The 13,818-nt window shown below is 33.9% G+C and overlaps 3 protein-coding genes across 3 annotated transcripts; 2 read left to right on the top strand and 1 right to left on the bottom strand.

Moving 5' to 3' along the window:
- Positions 1–3,327: 3,327 nt before the first annotated feature.
- On the top strand, positions 3,328–5,193 carry LOC107899409 (syntaxin-121). Its single transcript, XM_016825114.2, has 2 exons — positions 3,328–4,337; positions 4,579–5,193. Exons 1-2 carry the CDS (start codon positions 3,782–3,784, stop codon positions 5,004–5,006), a joined length of 984 nt encoding a protein of 327 aa, XP_016680603.1. The 5' UTR covers positions 3,328–3,781; the 3' UTR covers positions 5,007–5,193.
- Positions 5,194–6,367: 1,174 nt separating this feature from the next.
- On the bottom strand, positions 6,368–8,449 carry LOC107899408 (RNA-binding protein CP33, chloroplastic). Its single transcript, XM_016825113.2, has 4 exons — positions 7,856–8,449; positions 7,634–7,735; positions 6,825–7,133; positions 6,368–6,743 (listed from the first exon to the last, which is right to left on the bottom strand). The coding sequence occupies exons 1-4, from the start codon at positions 8,309–8,311 to the stop codon at positions 6,627–6,629; spliced, it is 984 nt and encodes a 327-aa protein (XP_016680602.1). The 5' UTR covers positions 8,312–8,449; the 3' UTR covers positions 6,368–6,626.
- Positions 8,450–12,237: 3,788 nt separating this feature from the next.
- LOC107898433 (MACPF domain-containing protein CAD1) lies at positions 12,238–13,282 on the top strand. The gene is made up of 3 exons (XM_016823911.2): positions 12,238–12,492; positions 12,582–12,668; positions 13,050–13,282. Exons 1-3 carry the CDS (start codon positions 12,256–12,258, stop codon positions 13,062–13,064), a joined length of 339 nt encoding a protein of 112 aa, XP_016679400.1. The 5' UTR covers positions 12,238–12,255; the 3' UTR covers positions 13,065–13,282.
- The last annotated feature ends 536 nt before the right edge of the window (positions 13,283–13,818 follow it).

Here is a 13,818-nt window from a genome sequence, read left to right on the forward strand (position 1 = left end):
CTAAAATTCCTTAGTTGCCTATTCACTTATTCAACAAATAGAGAGAGAAAGAGTTTGTTCAAGAATTGGTTTTCTTTAGAGAGTTCTAATCCAATATTTGTGCTTGTGTTTGGAATTATGCCCATACATCGCGTGATCCATGAGTTAGAGAATAGTGGAGAAGATTCAACCAGTTGAAAGAAAAGATTGATGTTTCGTGAGAATCTAAAACCAATCTTGTAGGATTCTATAGGGTCAAATTTGACTAGACATTTCAATATTCTTTTTGGTGATTCTTATTCCTAAATTGTAGATCTTCTAGTTCTCTTCAAAGAAATCTTTTAATCATCTTATTTTGAGGTATTTTGCTTGCGATATGGTTGTTTTCATAAAGTAGTGTGGTTCCTTACAAGAACGAGTTTAATCGCTAGATCTCATAGGGGTAATTTTGACTTTATTTGATAAAACCTTATGACAATCTTTTTGGGTGATTATTGTGCCCAAATTTTAGATCTTAGAGCCCTCTTTTAAACGAGTTTTGAATTACTTGATTTTGAGGTCTGTAACTTGAGATATGATTGTTTCTGTAAATGAGTGCAAATTCCTTGCTTAATGATACTAATATGGTGTTAATTACTAAGAAAGATAGCCTACTTGTATGAAGGACTTATGCCCCATTGCCTTATGTAATGTACTATATAAAATTATTACGAAAGTACTAGCTAATCAGTTAAAGAATATACTTCCTAGTATCATCTCGCCCATGCTGTCATCTTTTGTTCCAAGTGGTCTAATTATTGATAATATTTTGGTTGCCTTTGGAATTATTCACTATATGAAGAATAAATGAAGGGGAAATGTAGGTGAACTGGCTTTAAAAACTGATATCTGTAGAGATTACAACCGTGTTGACCATAATTTCTTAAAGTTTATCATGTTAAAACTGGGTTTTGCAAGAAAGTGGGTTGATTGGATTATGCTTTGTGTAACCGTAGTGAATTATTCTCTCTTTTAATGGTAGTGAGGTGAGACCTGTTTGTTTAATTGAGGCCTAAGACAAGAAGACCCATTGTCTCTCTGTCTTTTTATTTTGTGCACTGAAGGCTTTAGAAGAGCTTTCAAACCTAGATATTTTCCACAAGGTATTTTTTTTATGCTAATGAAGGCAGTAACCCTTCCTTTATTTGGAGGAGTATCTATGCTACTAAGCAACTTATTACTAAAGGATTTCATTGGTGATTGGGCAATGGTTCAACTATGGAAGTCTTTAATGATTCTTGGATTAGTGATTATGCTAATGTTTTTTTTTTGTTGATTCAATACCATTGATTGGTATGAAGAATATTAAGGTGCAAGAGCTAATTCATGAAAATGGCATTTCACGGGACACAAGTTTAAGCTGTTATCTTGACGCAATATGATGCAAGTCGAAACTATAAGATTCCCATAACAATTCACAAGGGTCAAGATGTTTCATTTGACATTGTAATCAAAATGGTATTTATTGTATGAAGTCAAGAATAGGATGGCTCTTAACATGTATATCACTATTTCTTTATATATTCTTGAAGGCCATTAGCATCGATTATGGAACTGTCTATTACCACCAAAGGTTAAAATTTTTACTTGGAGATTTCTTCATAAATTTATCCCTACTAAGTGTTGGGATAAACCCAGTTAAGCAATGAACAGGTAAAATAACGAAAAAATTTAAAAGATCGAACACAAATATTTTATGAGGAAAAACCCTCCTAAAAAATTAAAAAATCACAGGTAAAGATAATTTTACTAAAATGACAAAAACGAAGAGTACTAAATATGAAAATAAAACAAAACCCCGAAACCCAAAATAAGAACCCTCAAAATGTAAATATAAAATTTTTTAAAAGCTTGTAAAAGTTAATACCTAAATGTGTAATGTGTTATTTTTTTTAGTGTGAAAAAATTACCTATTTATATAATTCAAATTATATTAAAATAATCTATATTAATCAAAATTTAAGTTGAAACTAAAAAAAAGAGTTTAACTAAAAAAAATATGAGGCATAACTGGCTGAAAAAGGAGTCAACATTTCTATTCATGATGTGGAGAAGATGAAACATCAGATCATGTTTTAATTTTCTGGTCTAAAGCCTAGAAAGGTTGGCAACAAGTTGGAGTTTATTTCACCTAATCATCTTCGCATAAGATTATAATGAGTTTGATGTCTTTGCATGATGATCAAAAAGTGGAGCACACTTTAATGATTATGTGGAGCCTTTGGTTCCATCGCGATTTACCCTACTGGAAGCTAAGAATTTGGGTTCAGCTCAAATTATACATGTTGTTGTTATGTTCTTCGAAAGATAAGTGATGCTGAACATGTTGCCCAACCTCGATCAGCAACTTTGTCTTTTATTGGTACAGGTTGGCTACAGTGCAACATAGATGTTGTTATGAAAACTCTACAAGTTTTGCAGTGGAAATTGGAGACAATGATTAAGCGTATGTTAAGGTATATTTGCTCATTATTGGAACCCGGATTGGCTGAATTTTTTGCTGTAAAGGGGCGTTTGAATTGGATTGCTTGGAAGTGCTGAATGTGCTATCAAGGTAAGGTAACGATGATTTAGAGTTTGGGATATAAGTTTAAAATTGTTATTTTTCTTGGGCACGAAAAGCTAATAAAATGATTCATTCTTTAGTTAGGATGGTTTTATCACAAGTAAATCTTATTGCCTCTTTAAATGATTTTTTGCCAAATCTTAATTTAGATGGTCATTTCTTTTGCTAATAAAAGAGGGATATAAGAGGAAATGTATGAGTAAGTTTATTTGCTTGAGTTTAGTTTGTCTTCTTCTTTATTTCGTCACGTTATGTTACTTTATTGAATTTAATAAAAAATATTCCCTAAAACTTATAAAAATAAAAGTTACACGTTTCAACTAGTATTTACCTAATTTTTAGTTGTTAAACTATTCAAATGATTGATTTCCTCACAAACAAAAGCCTTTTTCAAACCACAATTTATTTTTCTACAAAAAAAATCTCAAAACCATTTATGAATTATAGTTTAATGTGTAATTATATACATAAATTTTAATTTGGTGTACTTTTATATATGAAACTTTGATTTGATTCAATTCTGATAAATTATTAACACAATTATTGATATAACATCATTTTATATTTATATATTACATATATAAATAATATTTCAAGTTACATATTTAAGCCATAATTAAAGTTTAATATGTATAATTACACCAAATTAAAATTTTTATATACAACTACAAATTAAATTAAAATCCATCTAAAATTTAAAATTTATGCTTAAGAGTATGAACAAATTACTAGTAAATCAAATCAAATCAATTACCCAAACCAAAAATCTTCCCCGCCCCCCAACGCGTTTTCCCTTTGCCCCCCTCAACTATTCTTCGTAAGAACATTGGTAGACTCGGTTCCTGACTCAGTCATGACCCTCTTTATTTTCTTCCCCTTTCCAAGATGTTTCCTCGTTTTCCCCTTTCAAATCTGTACTTCCTTCCTATTTAAAAAAACAATAAACAATTATATGTTTATCTTACCTTCTCCTTCCCCATTTGACTTCTTCAACCCCCCTTTGTTGAAACTCGAGACTTCATTGACCAAAACCCCACCTTCCCCCTCAGCTGCCTCCTTCAACCTTCAAAATCTCTGTTTTTCACCCTTTTCTCAAAATCCCATTTTTCTGATCAAGATTTTCATGTTTATGACTTGATACACCCTTCTTTTGCACCCATATTCATATAATTTCTTTCTGATCCTGAAATCCCCAAGATGAACAATCTGTTCTCAGGCTCCTTCTCTCGCTTCCGGAGCGAAGAGGCGTCCCCTGATCACCATGTAATCGAGATGACTCAGTCCTCCTCCACCTCTGGCGGTGTTAACCTCGACAAGTTCTTCGAAGACGTCGAGTCCATCAAAGACGAGCTCAAAGAACTCGAGAGGCTAAACGACGACCTTTCAGCGTCTCACGAGCGAAGCAAGACGTTGCACAATGCGAAAGCCGTGAAAGAATTGAGAGCAAAGATGGATGCTGATGTAGCCATGGCCTTGAAAAAGGCCAAGCTCATTAAGGTTAGGTTGGAAGCGCTTGACCGCTCCAACGCCTCTAACCGGAGTTTACCTGGCTGTGGACCGGGTTCTTCTTCGGACAGGACGAGGACGTCGGTTGTGAACGGGCTGAGAAAGAAGTTGAAGGATTCTATGGAGAGTTTTAATGGGTTGAGGGAAAAGATCTCGTCAGAGTATAGAGAAACTGTTCAAAGAAGATATTTCACGGTTACAGGAGAAAACCCAGATGAGAAAACTCTTGATCTTTTGATTTCAACAGGTCAGCTTCATCTTCTTTTTTTCTATTTCAAGTTTTAGCTGCTCTACGCTAGGAAATTTTCCGGGAAACTGCGGGATTCATGGATGATTTGGTTTGATTATCAATGAAATATTTAAATGAAAATTCGGGCATAATCTAATCTTAGAATGATTTTCATATAGTGCAGTAATGTTTAATTAAAATTCGTAGTTGTTTTGGTTTAATTAGCAATTCAGATTGGTGTTTGTGTTCTGATTTGAAGGAGAGAGTGAGAGTTTTTTGCAAAAAGCCATTCAAGAACAAGGGAGGGGCAGAATTTTGGACACCATCAATGAGATTCAAGAAAGGCATGATGCTGCTAAGGATTTGGAGAAGAATCTCAAGGAATTGCATCAAGTTTTCTTGGACATGGCGGTGCTGGTTCAGGCTCAAGGAGAGCAATTGGATGATATCGAGAGCCATGTGAATAGGGCTAATTCATTTGTGAGAGGAGGAACTGAGAGGCTTCAAACAGCTAGGAATTACCAGAAAAACACCCGGAAATGGACTTGTTATGCTATCATACTGTTGCTGGTGATCGTCTTATTTGTGGTGTTGTTCACTGTTAGACCATGGGAAAACAATGGCGGTGGCGGCGGCGGTGGTAACAACAATCCCACATCAACCCCACCAGCTCCACCTACTGCTTGACCTTAGGTTGACATGTTAGCTATGCAGTATTGTTCATTGAGATTTCGAGATTTTGCATCTTATTATTTCTTTGGATTGGTTTATAGATTCTTCCGTGTAACTAGTTTTTTTGGTTGAATTCTTTTCTGTTTTCTTTGTTACTAGTACATATATTTTACTGTTTATTAAATGAAATAGTGTTCCATTATATTATATTATATTATATTATATTATATAGTTCGTGGGTGACCTGGTTCCTGAATATACATATTTGCCAGTTTCTTGCTTTCGGAATCAAATTCAACCATGGTGGGTGACTGAAGAGGAATTTAATTTTTAATTAAATAAATGGTAGCTGCCACTTAACACTTTGGTTTAAATGCCAAAAATCTTTTCTAAAATAATTTCAAATAAATTATAAAAATACATATTTGGAATGTGGTTCTCCATGTTGATTTAAATTTAAACAATCATGTCTCTATATTTATTCAAAATGAATAAAGAAGTATAAAAATTTAAAAAAAAAATGAAAAAATTCAAAAAATAAAACAAAACATTAAAAAAATGCAACACCACTTTAACTGATACGATAAGCTTTTGTCATATTTTAATATATTAAGAAATTGAAACTCTGAATGTTGGCTTAAGGAAATAAACAGCATTCGGCATATCAACTAATAAACAATACGATCAGCTTCTTTCAAATTTTAATTTATTATGTACTCCTAATGCACATATATTTGTTAAATACTCAAGATAAAATTCTAAAATTTTTAAAGATGATAGTTAAAATTTAAGGCTAGCAAGAGAGGGCATCCAAACCATATGGCCCTCGAGGAAGAGACGTATTGCCTGTCGCAGGAGATAATGGTTACAAATTTTCCAAGGGTAGGTTGAGTTTCCAAAGGGCTTTCCACTTCTTGTTATTATCACCATTCCTCCCAAAGGAATTCGTATACCTTTTTTATTGAGAAGTTTCTCTGTGTCATCTCTCCAAACAAATTTATCATTCTCCGCCAATGAAGGATTGGTCTAGCCAGAAGTTCACTAAGACCCCTGTCCTGTCATCAAGATGCGTACTCAGGATGCTGATGTCCCGGTCTTGACCGAAAATTCTCAAGACCAAGACCACACCTTACCGCTCCATATTGGACCCCCAAGGAATCCGAGGGGTTTGCTCAAAAGATATCCGTGACATTGCTCAGCTAGAACACTTGCAGGTATTTCTGGTTGCAATTTTAGGTATTTCGTGCGTTAGGCAAATCATGGTTCATGGGAATTGCCAAGAAATTTATCAAGACCCAAAGTTCATAATTGGCCAACTCAACCTTAGTGCAACAAGAAAGAATCAAAGTGACTATCTAACCAAATCAGAATGGATGTCTATGGGAATTTTTGCTTTTGGAATTGTCATAATATGCATAACTCAAACAATGTAGAACTACATATAGTCCAAAATTTAGAAGTCGAGTGAATCATCTCCCTTCGCTCTATGATTTACATGCAACACATTTTTAATCAGTTCTTGAATAAGGTGGAAAATGATATTTATGGAAACATAATCTGGAAGTGAAAGGTAATATATCTGCATAATTTTCTAGATCCTCCTTTCAAAATCACCTATTTGTTTTAGTATACCTATCAAACAGTGACGCCTGAAACCAATTCGCTGCTTTCAAGACTATTTTCGGCAGGCAAAGGAGTACGTGGAGCTCTATCTGCAGCCATATTTAATCGTAGAGGTCGACCTTCAACCTCCTACAAGCATGACCATATTGAAACACACATTAAAAAGGGAAACAAACTTCAATGCTGAGTTATTCAGTAACAGACTCTTACCACTCCATTCGTGGCAGTTAGCGCAGACTCAACGGTCTCTGCTGACTCAAAGGAAATGAATCCGAAACCACGAGACCTTCCTGTGTCCTTTTCATAGATGACTTTAGCACTCAACAAGCCTGGTTGGCTATCAAATGCGTCTCTGAGACCTTCTGAAGTGACACGCCAACCTAGGTTTCCCGCATAGATCTTGTAAGGGCTGTCGATAAAGCTTGTGTAACTTCTCCGAATCCTTGGTCCCATTACTTCCCTCTCACCTCCTCTTGGGACCTCCGGGAAGTTCACCTTCACTGTCCGACCTCCGACTTGCTGTTAGCAATTAGGAACAAACAGTTTACTAGTAAGTCAAAATGGAATATCCCACATAAATGGTGCTCCAAAAATCAAATAAATACCCTTCAATTGAAAACCTAATAATCATATAATCTAATTGAATCTGACATTAGAGGATGGAAGAGTAGAGGGTTTTTGTGTGGTTTTAGGAGTGTTGACCGTTAGAAGAAGATCAATCATGCAGGATCCAAATATTAGCTCTTTAGAGCAATATTTGCTCTGATATCATAACAGATAAACATAGTTAATCTAAGACTAAGTTGAGATAATGATTAAAACCGGAATTCAAACTGAAGTACTTCTAACAGTCAACACCAAATGTTTAATCAGGCAATGCAAACAAATTAGTGATAAAAAGAAGGAGAAGCTACTTTATGGTCTTTTCGTCTATACATTTATAATATTTCATTGGGAATTGAAGGTTCAAGCAATGGCTAATGTAGAAAGTCAAAATAAAACTCTATTATTGAACTTACAGATCCATCAAACAGTCTAATTGCTTCTTTGGCCTCATCAACGCTCCCCATTGTTACAAAGCCAAATCCCCTGCTCCTATCCGTAACTCGATCATAAACAATCTATTAAACAAAATTAAACAAGAAAAAACCATTAGCCAAAGAAAAAAAAAAGAACAAGGAAAATAAAGTAGGATAACCCAAAATCGAATGGTAAACAATAAGAAAAAAAAATCCACAAACCTCCACTTTAGCAACACTACCAGCCTCACTAAAAATCTCAGTTAACTCAGAAGAAGTCATTGAATAAGGCAAATTCCCAACATACAACTTTCCTTCTTCACCGCCAGACTCTGAAACCTTATCTTCTTCAGCTTCCTCTTGTTGTCGTTGTTCTTCAAGGTCTTGAGTTTCTGTTTCTGAGTATTCTTCTCCACTGCTTTGGTCATCTTCATTAACTTGAAAGCTGTCAAAAGCTGCTGAAAAGCAGGGCAGACGTGGGAGAGATAAGTTAAGAGACAAAGGAAGGGAATTGAGGCTTTGGGTTTTGAGGTTGGAAGGTTTTAACTGCTTAGAGCTAAGTCTTGAAGGAAGGAAGTGAATTGATGAAGAAAAAAGAGAGGAGGGTTTGGTGTTATTGTAGAGTGAAGAAGAGACAGCTGCAACACCGGCTGCCATGGAGAGTGTAGGAGCTGACATATTTCTCCAAAGAGAAGAAATGGATGACCAATGGAAACAATGAAAAGAAATGGGATATTCTGAAAGGAATTAAAATGGGAAATGGCTGGAAGATGGATAAGGTTCGGCAGTATTTTTTTCTGTCTTTCCATTGAAGTGTCCTTCGTTGGTGTTGGTCCAGAATCTGGATTATCGACTTTGGGTTGGATTCTAGTTGGGCCACATGAAACTAGTAAAACATGAACCCATTATGTTTCTTTAGGGATTTCCTTTGCAATTTTCCTTTGGTTTAATAAATAATTTAGTATTGTATTTGATAAAAATTAAACATTTTGGTACATAAAGGTAACCGTGCTTAGGGGTGAGCATTCGATCGAATCGAATCGAATCGAATCGAAAATTTTCAAGTTAATCGAGTTTTCGAATCTCATTTTATCATCCTAACTTTATTTGAAGTTTTCTCGAATTGAGTCGTGTGAGATGGAATTTGAATCAAATCGAATCGAATATATTAGTTCGAGTTAAATTTTAAAAAATAATTTTGGGTCCTTGTAACCATTGTCACCCATCGTAATAAAATTCGTCCACCTTAATCAAATTTTTTATTAACTTTCATCACTTCATAGTTTATTTATTAATTTTTTATATACTGGTTAGCTTCTTTGTTTGCTTAGTTGTTTCAATTATCTTCATATTTTTGTCACTATGTATTTTAGAATTAAAAAATATATTAAATGTAAAAATATGATTGTTTAATAAAAGTTATTTTAAAAATAAAATGTGAAATTGATACCAATATAAAATTTTAACACGAATATTTTATGGCATAATTAATAATTCAATTTTAATATAAATATTCAATATGACTAAACAATTCAATAATATAAATAATATAAAATGTGAAATTTAATTTAATAATATAAATAGTAGATATAAATAAAATTATTACTATTTATGTTTAGTGATTTTTTTTGGATAAATTGATTTTGTATTTGAGAGTAAAGGGTGAGAAGTAAAAGTTTAGGGGAAAAGTAAAAAGTTTTGGGGAATAAAAGTTTGAGGGAAAGTAAATAGGGGGGAGTAAAATTTTGGAGGGAAAATATTAAAAAAAAATTGGAGGGGGGAGGGTTTGGGATAGATGGGAGGTGGGATGAGAAGGGAATAAAAGTTTTAGGGAAAAAGTGGGAGGGAGTAAAAATTTTGGGGGAAAATAAAAGGTTTTGAGGGTTTTGGGGAGTAAAATTTTGAGAAAAAATAAATGGGAGAGTAAAATTTTGGTGGGAAATGGATTTTGGGTAGATTGGGGGGTTGGGAGGGGAGGGGAGTAAAAGTTTTGGAGGGAAAGTGGGAAGGAGTAAAAGTTTGGAGGGAAAAGTAAAAAGGTTTGGGAGTTTGGGGTAAAAATGTAAAATATTATAGTTTGATATTCGAATTATTCGAGTTATTCGAGTTATTCGAGTTATTCGAATTCGAAAACTCAACTCGATTCGAACTCGAAATTCGAAAAAAATTCGAGTTAACTTGAATAACTCGATTCGTTTAACTCGAAATTCGAATTTTTTTTTGATTTTTTCGAGTCGACTCGAGTTTTGCTTACCTCTAACAGTGCTAACTTTTTAGTATAAAATTTGGGTTTTAGAGTTAAGTTGATGAAAATTTATAGTTAACTAATAATATTAAGAATTAACTTTCATCAGATCAACCTTAAAACTCGAATTAAATCATATCAAGCATATTGTATTTGATAAATTAAACACAAGATTAAATAAATTCACAATTACCATTAAATTTATTTTATTAACAAAATCATGAAAAATTCAAACCTAACAGCATGTTTGGTTGGGTGTATTGGCATAGCCATTACACCCCTAATCGGTGGCCCCGCTTAATCCCCCTTTAATCTGCTATTACGGGTCTAATACATTACAGACCTAATCCTCAAAATCCACCGATTTCTATTCCGGAAGGAAAGCTCAGTTTTGCTACGTATTAAGTTCTCCCAATTTCTTCTACCCTGTTTTACCCTTCTAACTGCTTCTTCTGATTTCTTCTGATTCCATAACTTTTTCCTTCCTTTCGGCCACCACAACTGCTTCTTCTTCATCACTCATCAGTAGACTGCTTCTTCTTCTTCATCTGCTCGCCGACCGCCAGTCATCTGTGTCCATTTTCGAACAACGATGTCTTGACAGTTCGTATTCCGTTGACACCAGTACGAGAGGGGAAGATCTGTGTCGGTGCTTTTCCATTGCCTGACATCCTTATACAAGAAAGGTTTTTTATTTGCTAACATTTTACATTTCATTCTGTTCTCTGAAAAAAATTGAATTTTGACCACACGCCAAGCAGCCCGAGCCCTTCTAGTTTTAGTGATTACACTTCTCGGCTCCGGGCACTTAGCTCCTTATGGTTAGCCCGACCTAGAAACTGATATTATTTTATTTCATGAAAGCTCAACTTGACTGCATTAATGCTTTGCACAGAGTGTTCTCCCTATTTCACCTTTTGGTACCCATTGATGATTCTTGGATGGTGAAGCATAATGTGAAATGTAAATTTCGGTTGCTGTGGTTTACACTCACTAGCCTATGGAAATGGCAGTAATTTAGACAATTGCTGTATATTAAGTAGGATCTGAGCAAAATGTGTTTATGATTGTGTGTAGTAATCTCACATGTGAGGCAAATCTTCCAAAACTTTGACCATCTTGTAATCACCTTAAGTGCAATGCTAACTTAGATAGTTCAATGCTTCCAAGTATTTAACCATCCACATATCATATTAGCATCAATTTTTCTCTGAATTGGCCATCTCTCTATATTACAATGTCTAATGTAATCAATGATGGAAATGATCCACAGAAGTTATTTACAAGTAACAAGATATTATGAACCACGATGTTGAACTCCCAGGCAGTTGATTTTGCATCTTGCTTGTTCATGAATGTTTGGTCTCCACTGGCCTGTAAAATTTTCGCCTATCCTTCTTCCTGCAAGCATGAATGTTTGTTCATGAATTCTTAAATAAAAATAACAACTAGCTTGAGGTTAACTAATTGTTAATAATGGCTGATATTAATCAGATAGCTACTATCTATCATGCTGAAAACTTCTATAACATTAACGATGAAGAAATCTGAAAAAAGAAAAGGCTAGAAAAGTATATAGAATTATGCAGTTTGTTCAATTTGGTGTTTTATTGATGTTGTACCTTACATTTGTTCCAAAATCTTATTTCTTTTACAGATGTCTGAGTTACTTAATCAAAAGTCTTCTATACAAGGAAAAGTTCCTTCAGGGTATCTTAACAGTATATTCGATTTGAGTGGAAATTGGCTTCATGATGCTACAGACACCAAAACTCTCGCTTTCGATGGTTACTTTATTTCGTTGTATTATTTACACCTTACAACATTTCCACTTGTTCTAAACGACAGAGTTAAGAAGTCTGTTCCACCTCATTGGGATCCAGCAACCTTGTCTAGGTAACTTTTCCACATATTGTTTGCACATTTTTGGCATTAAGAATCATATGGATTATGCGGATGCTTTTTGAATGAATGAAGAAATAGTACTGGTGACCCTACTTTATAAACGCTTGCCTATGTTAAAGAAAATATATTATTGTTATGCTGAATTAAAGTGGTTCTCAACTGGTTAGGTCGATCATGTGGCCGTATGCTGTAAAAATATAGTGTAACTAATTATATGTGGGATGATGAAGGAGCTGCAATATGTGTTTTCAACTTTCTTATGCAATTTTAGCTAATTTCTGAACATTTTCTCTCAAAGAAGTAGAATTCTGTTTATTGATCATTAGATTGAACTTTCGGCATATAAACTGTTACATAATTGTGCTTCTATTGCCTAATTGGAAAATTTTGAGACAAGGATAAGTTACTCTAGTCCATTGTAAAGTTATAAAATTGCTATTGCTGTGGTTGTTGTCAATAGTTGTAGTATAATATGCAGTATATATCTAATAATTTGTGTTTTGGTAGGTTCATACAGACATATGGAACACACATAATAGTCGGCATGGCTATCGGTGGTCAAGATTTAATATGTGTCAGGCAAAACTCTTCCTCTACAATTCCTACATCCGAGCTTAGAGGGTATTTGGAGGACCTCGGAGATGTTATGTTTTCAGATGGGAAAAGCCCTTCATTAATACAGAGAAAGTCAAGAGATGGCAAACAAAAAGTATAAGCACCTCATTTATATTTAAGGGCCCTTTCTTCTTTTGTTCGGTAAACACTAATATTTTTACTAAATGTCGTATATTTATGTAGGTGCCCGACATCTTTAACCGTATTTTGCAATCAAGCACCATGCAGTTGGCCAGCATTGCAGAAACATCGAGCGTTCGGCACATTGAGGTACTAAGCCATTAAGGGCTTGGTGGTGATTGGCAAAACCCCTTTGCATGCAAACCCCTTGTCCTCTGTCTCTATGGTTTTCTGATTCCAGTTCTTTATTCTTAAAAATCACATCTAAATTTGTTTATAGTGATCGCGATTCTGTTCGTTCTAAATAACTTTCTCATTGACAAAGAAAGTATGTGTCCCATAAAGAACTGCAAAAAGTTCAAAAACAAAGAAAGTAGTGTTAAACCACTAATGAACATGTCTAGAAGTATGTATATGGTATATGCCCCATGTTTTGAAGTCTTTACTCTTTAGCATGTCTAAGAGAATGTGTATAGTATTTGCATGTTAAATTTTATATAAGCAAATTAAGTGATCAGTTTACTAATGCAGGGAAGAAGCAGATGAGTTGTGCCGAACGCTGGAGGAGAAAGAGGACAGTTCATGTACTGCCTCAGATCAGTTTTCTTGTATCACAATATAATGAACCTTGCTAAACAAGTTATGCGTGCAATTTAGTTGGAGAGGTTTTTTGTTAGGTCATGTAAGACTTTTGTTGGTTAAACTATTAGAAATTCAAGAGCAAATTGGGTCCTCTAATATAAAAATGAGCAATTTAGTCCTTATATAATTCGTTTTGAAGCAAACAAGTAACTTTTGAATAGTTTTAATATTTTTCTTATCTAAATGCTCGTGGAAAAAATTGAAAATAAACATGTCTAAAAGTTTAATCATAAAAAAATCCATCCTTTTACAAAAAATATAACAAAAAAAGAAGTTAAAATGAACGAAGAAAACAACATTGAAGACCAAAATTGTTTCAAGTCAAATCTAGAAACAAAAATGAAATTGAGAAAATAAAATTTACGTTCTAAATTTTAGAATTCGAAATTGTTGATGCACGAACAATAGAATCCTAATTTATCAATGGACAGAAAATCACTGATGAGATGAGTTGAAAGGTGCTTTACGGTCGGAAATGGAATACATAATTGAGAATATGAAGAAAACCCCTAATTCATTATGTTGATACAATCATAAGAATATTTAATACTAAGAATTTTATTAAATTATATATTTTTGTTAAATTATATTTAATAATAATTATTTTAAATTATATTTTATAGTATTATATATTATGATTTTAGTAAATTCATATAAG

This window comes from Gossypium hirsutum, chromosome D04 (genome assembly GCF_007990345.1).
Source record: "Gossypium hirsutum isolate 1008001.06 chromosome D04, Gossypium_hirsutum_v2.1, whole genome shotgun sequence".
Lineage (NCBI taxonomy): Eukaryota > Viridiplantae > Streptophyta > Magnoliopsida > Malvales > Malvaceae > Gossypium > Gossypium hirsutum.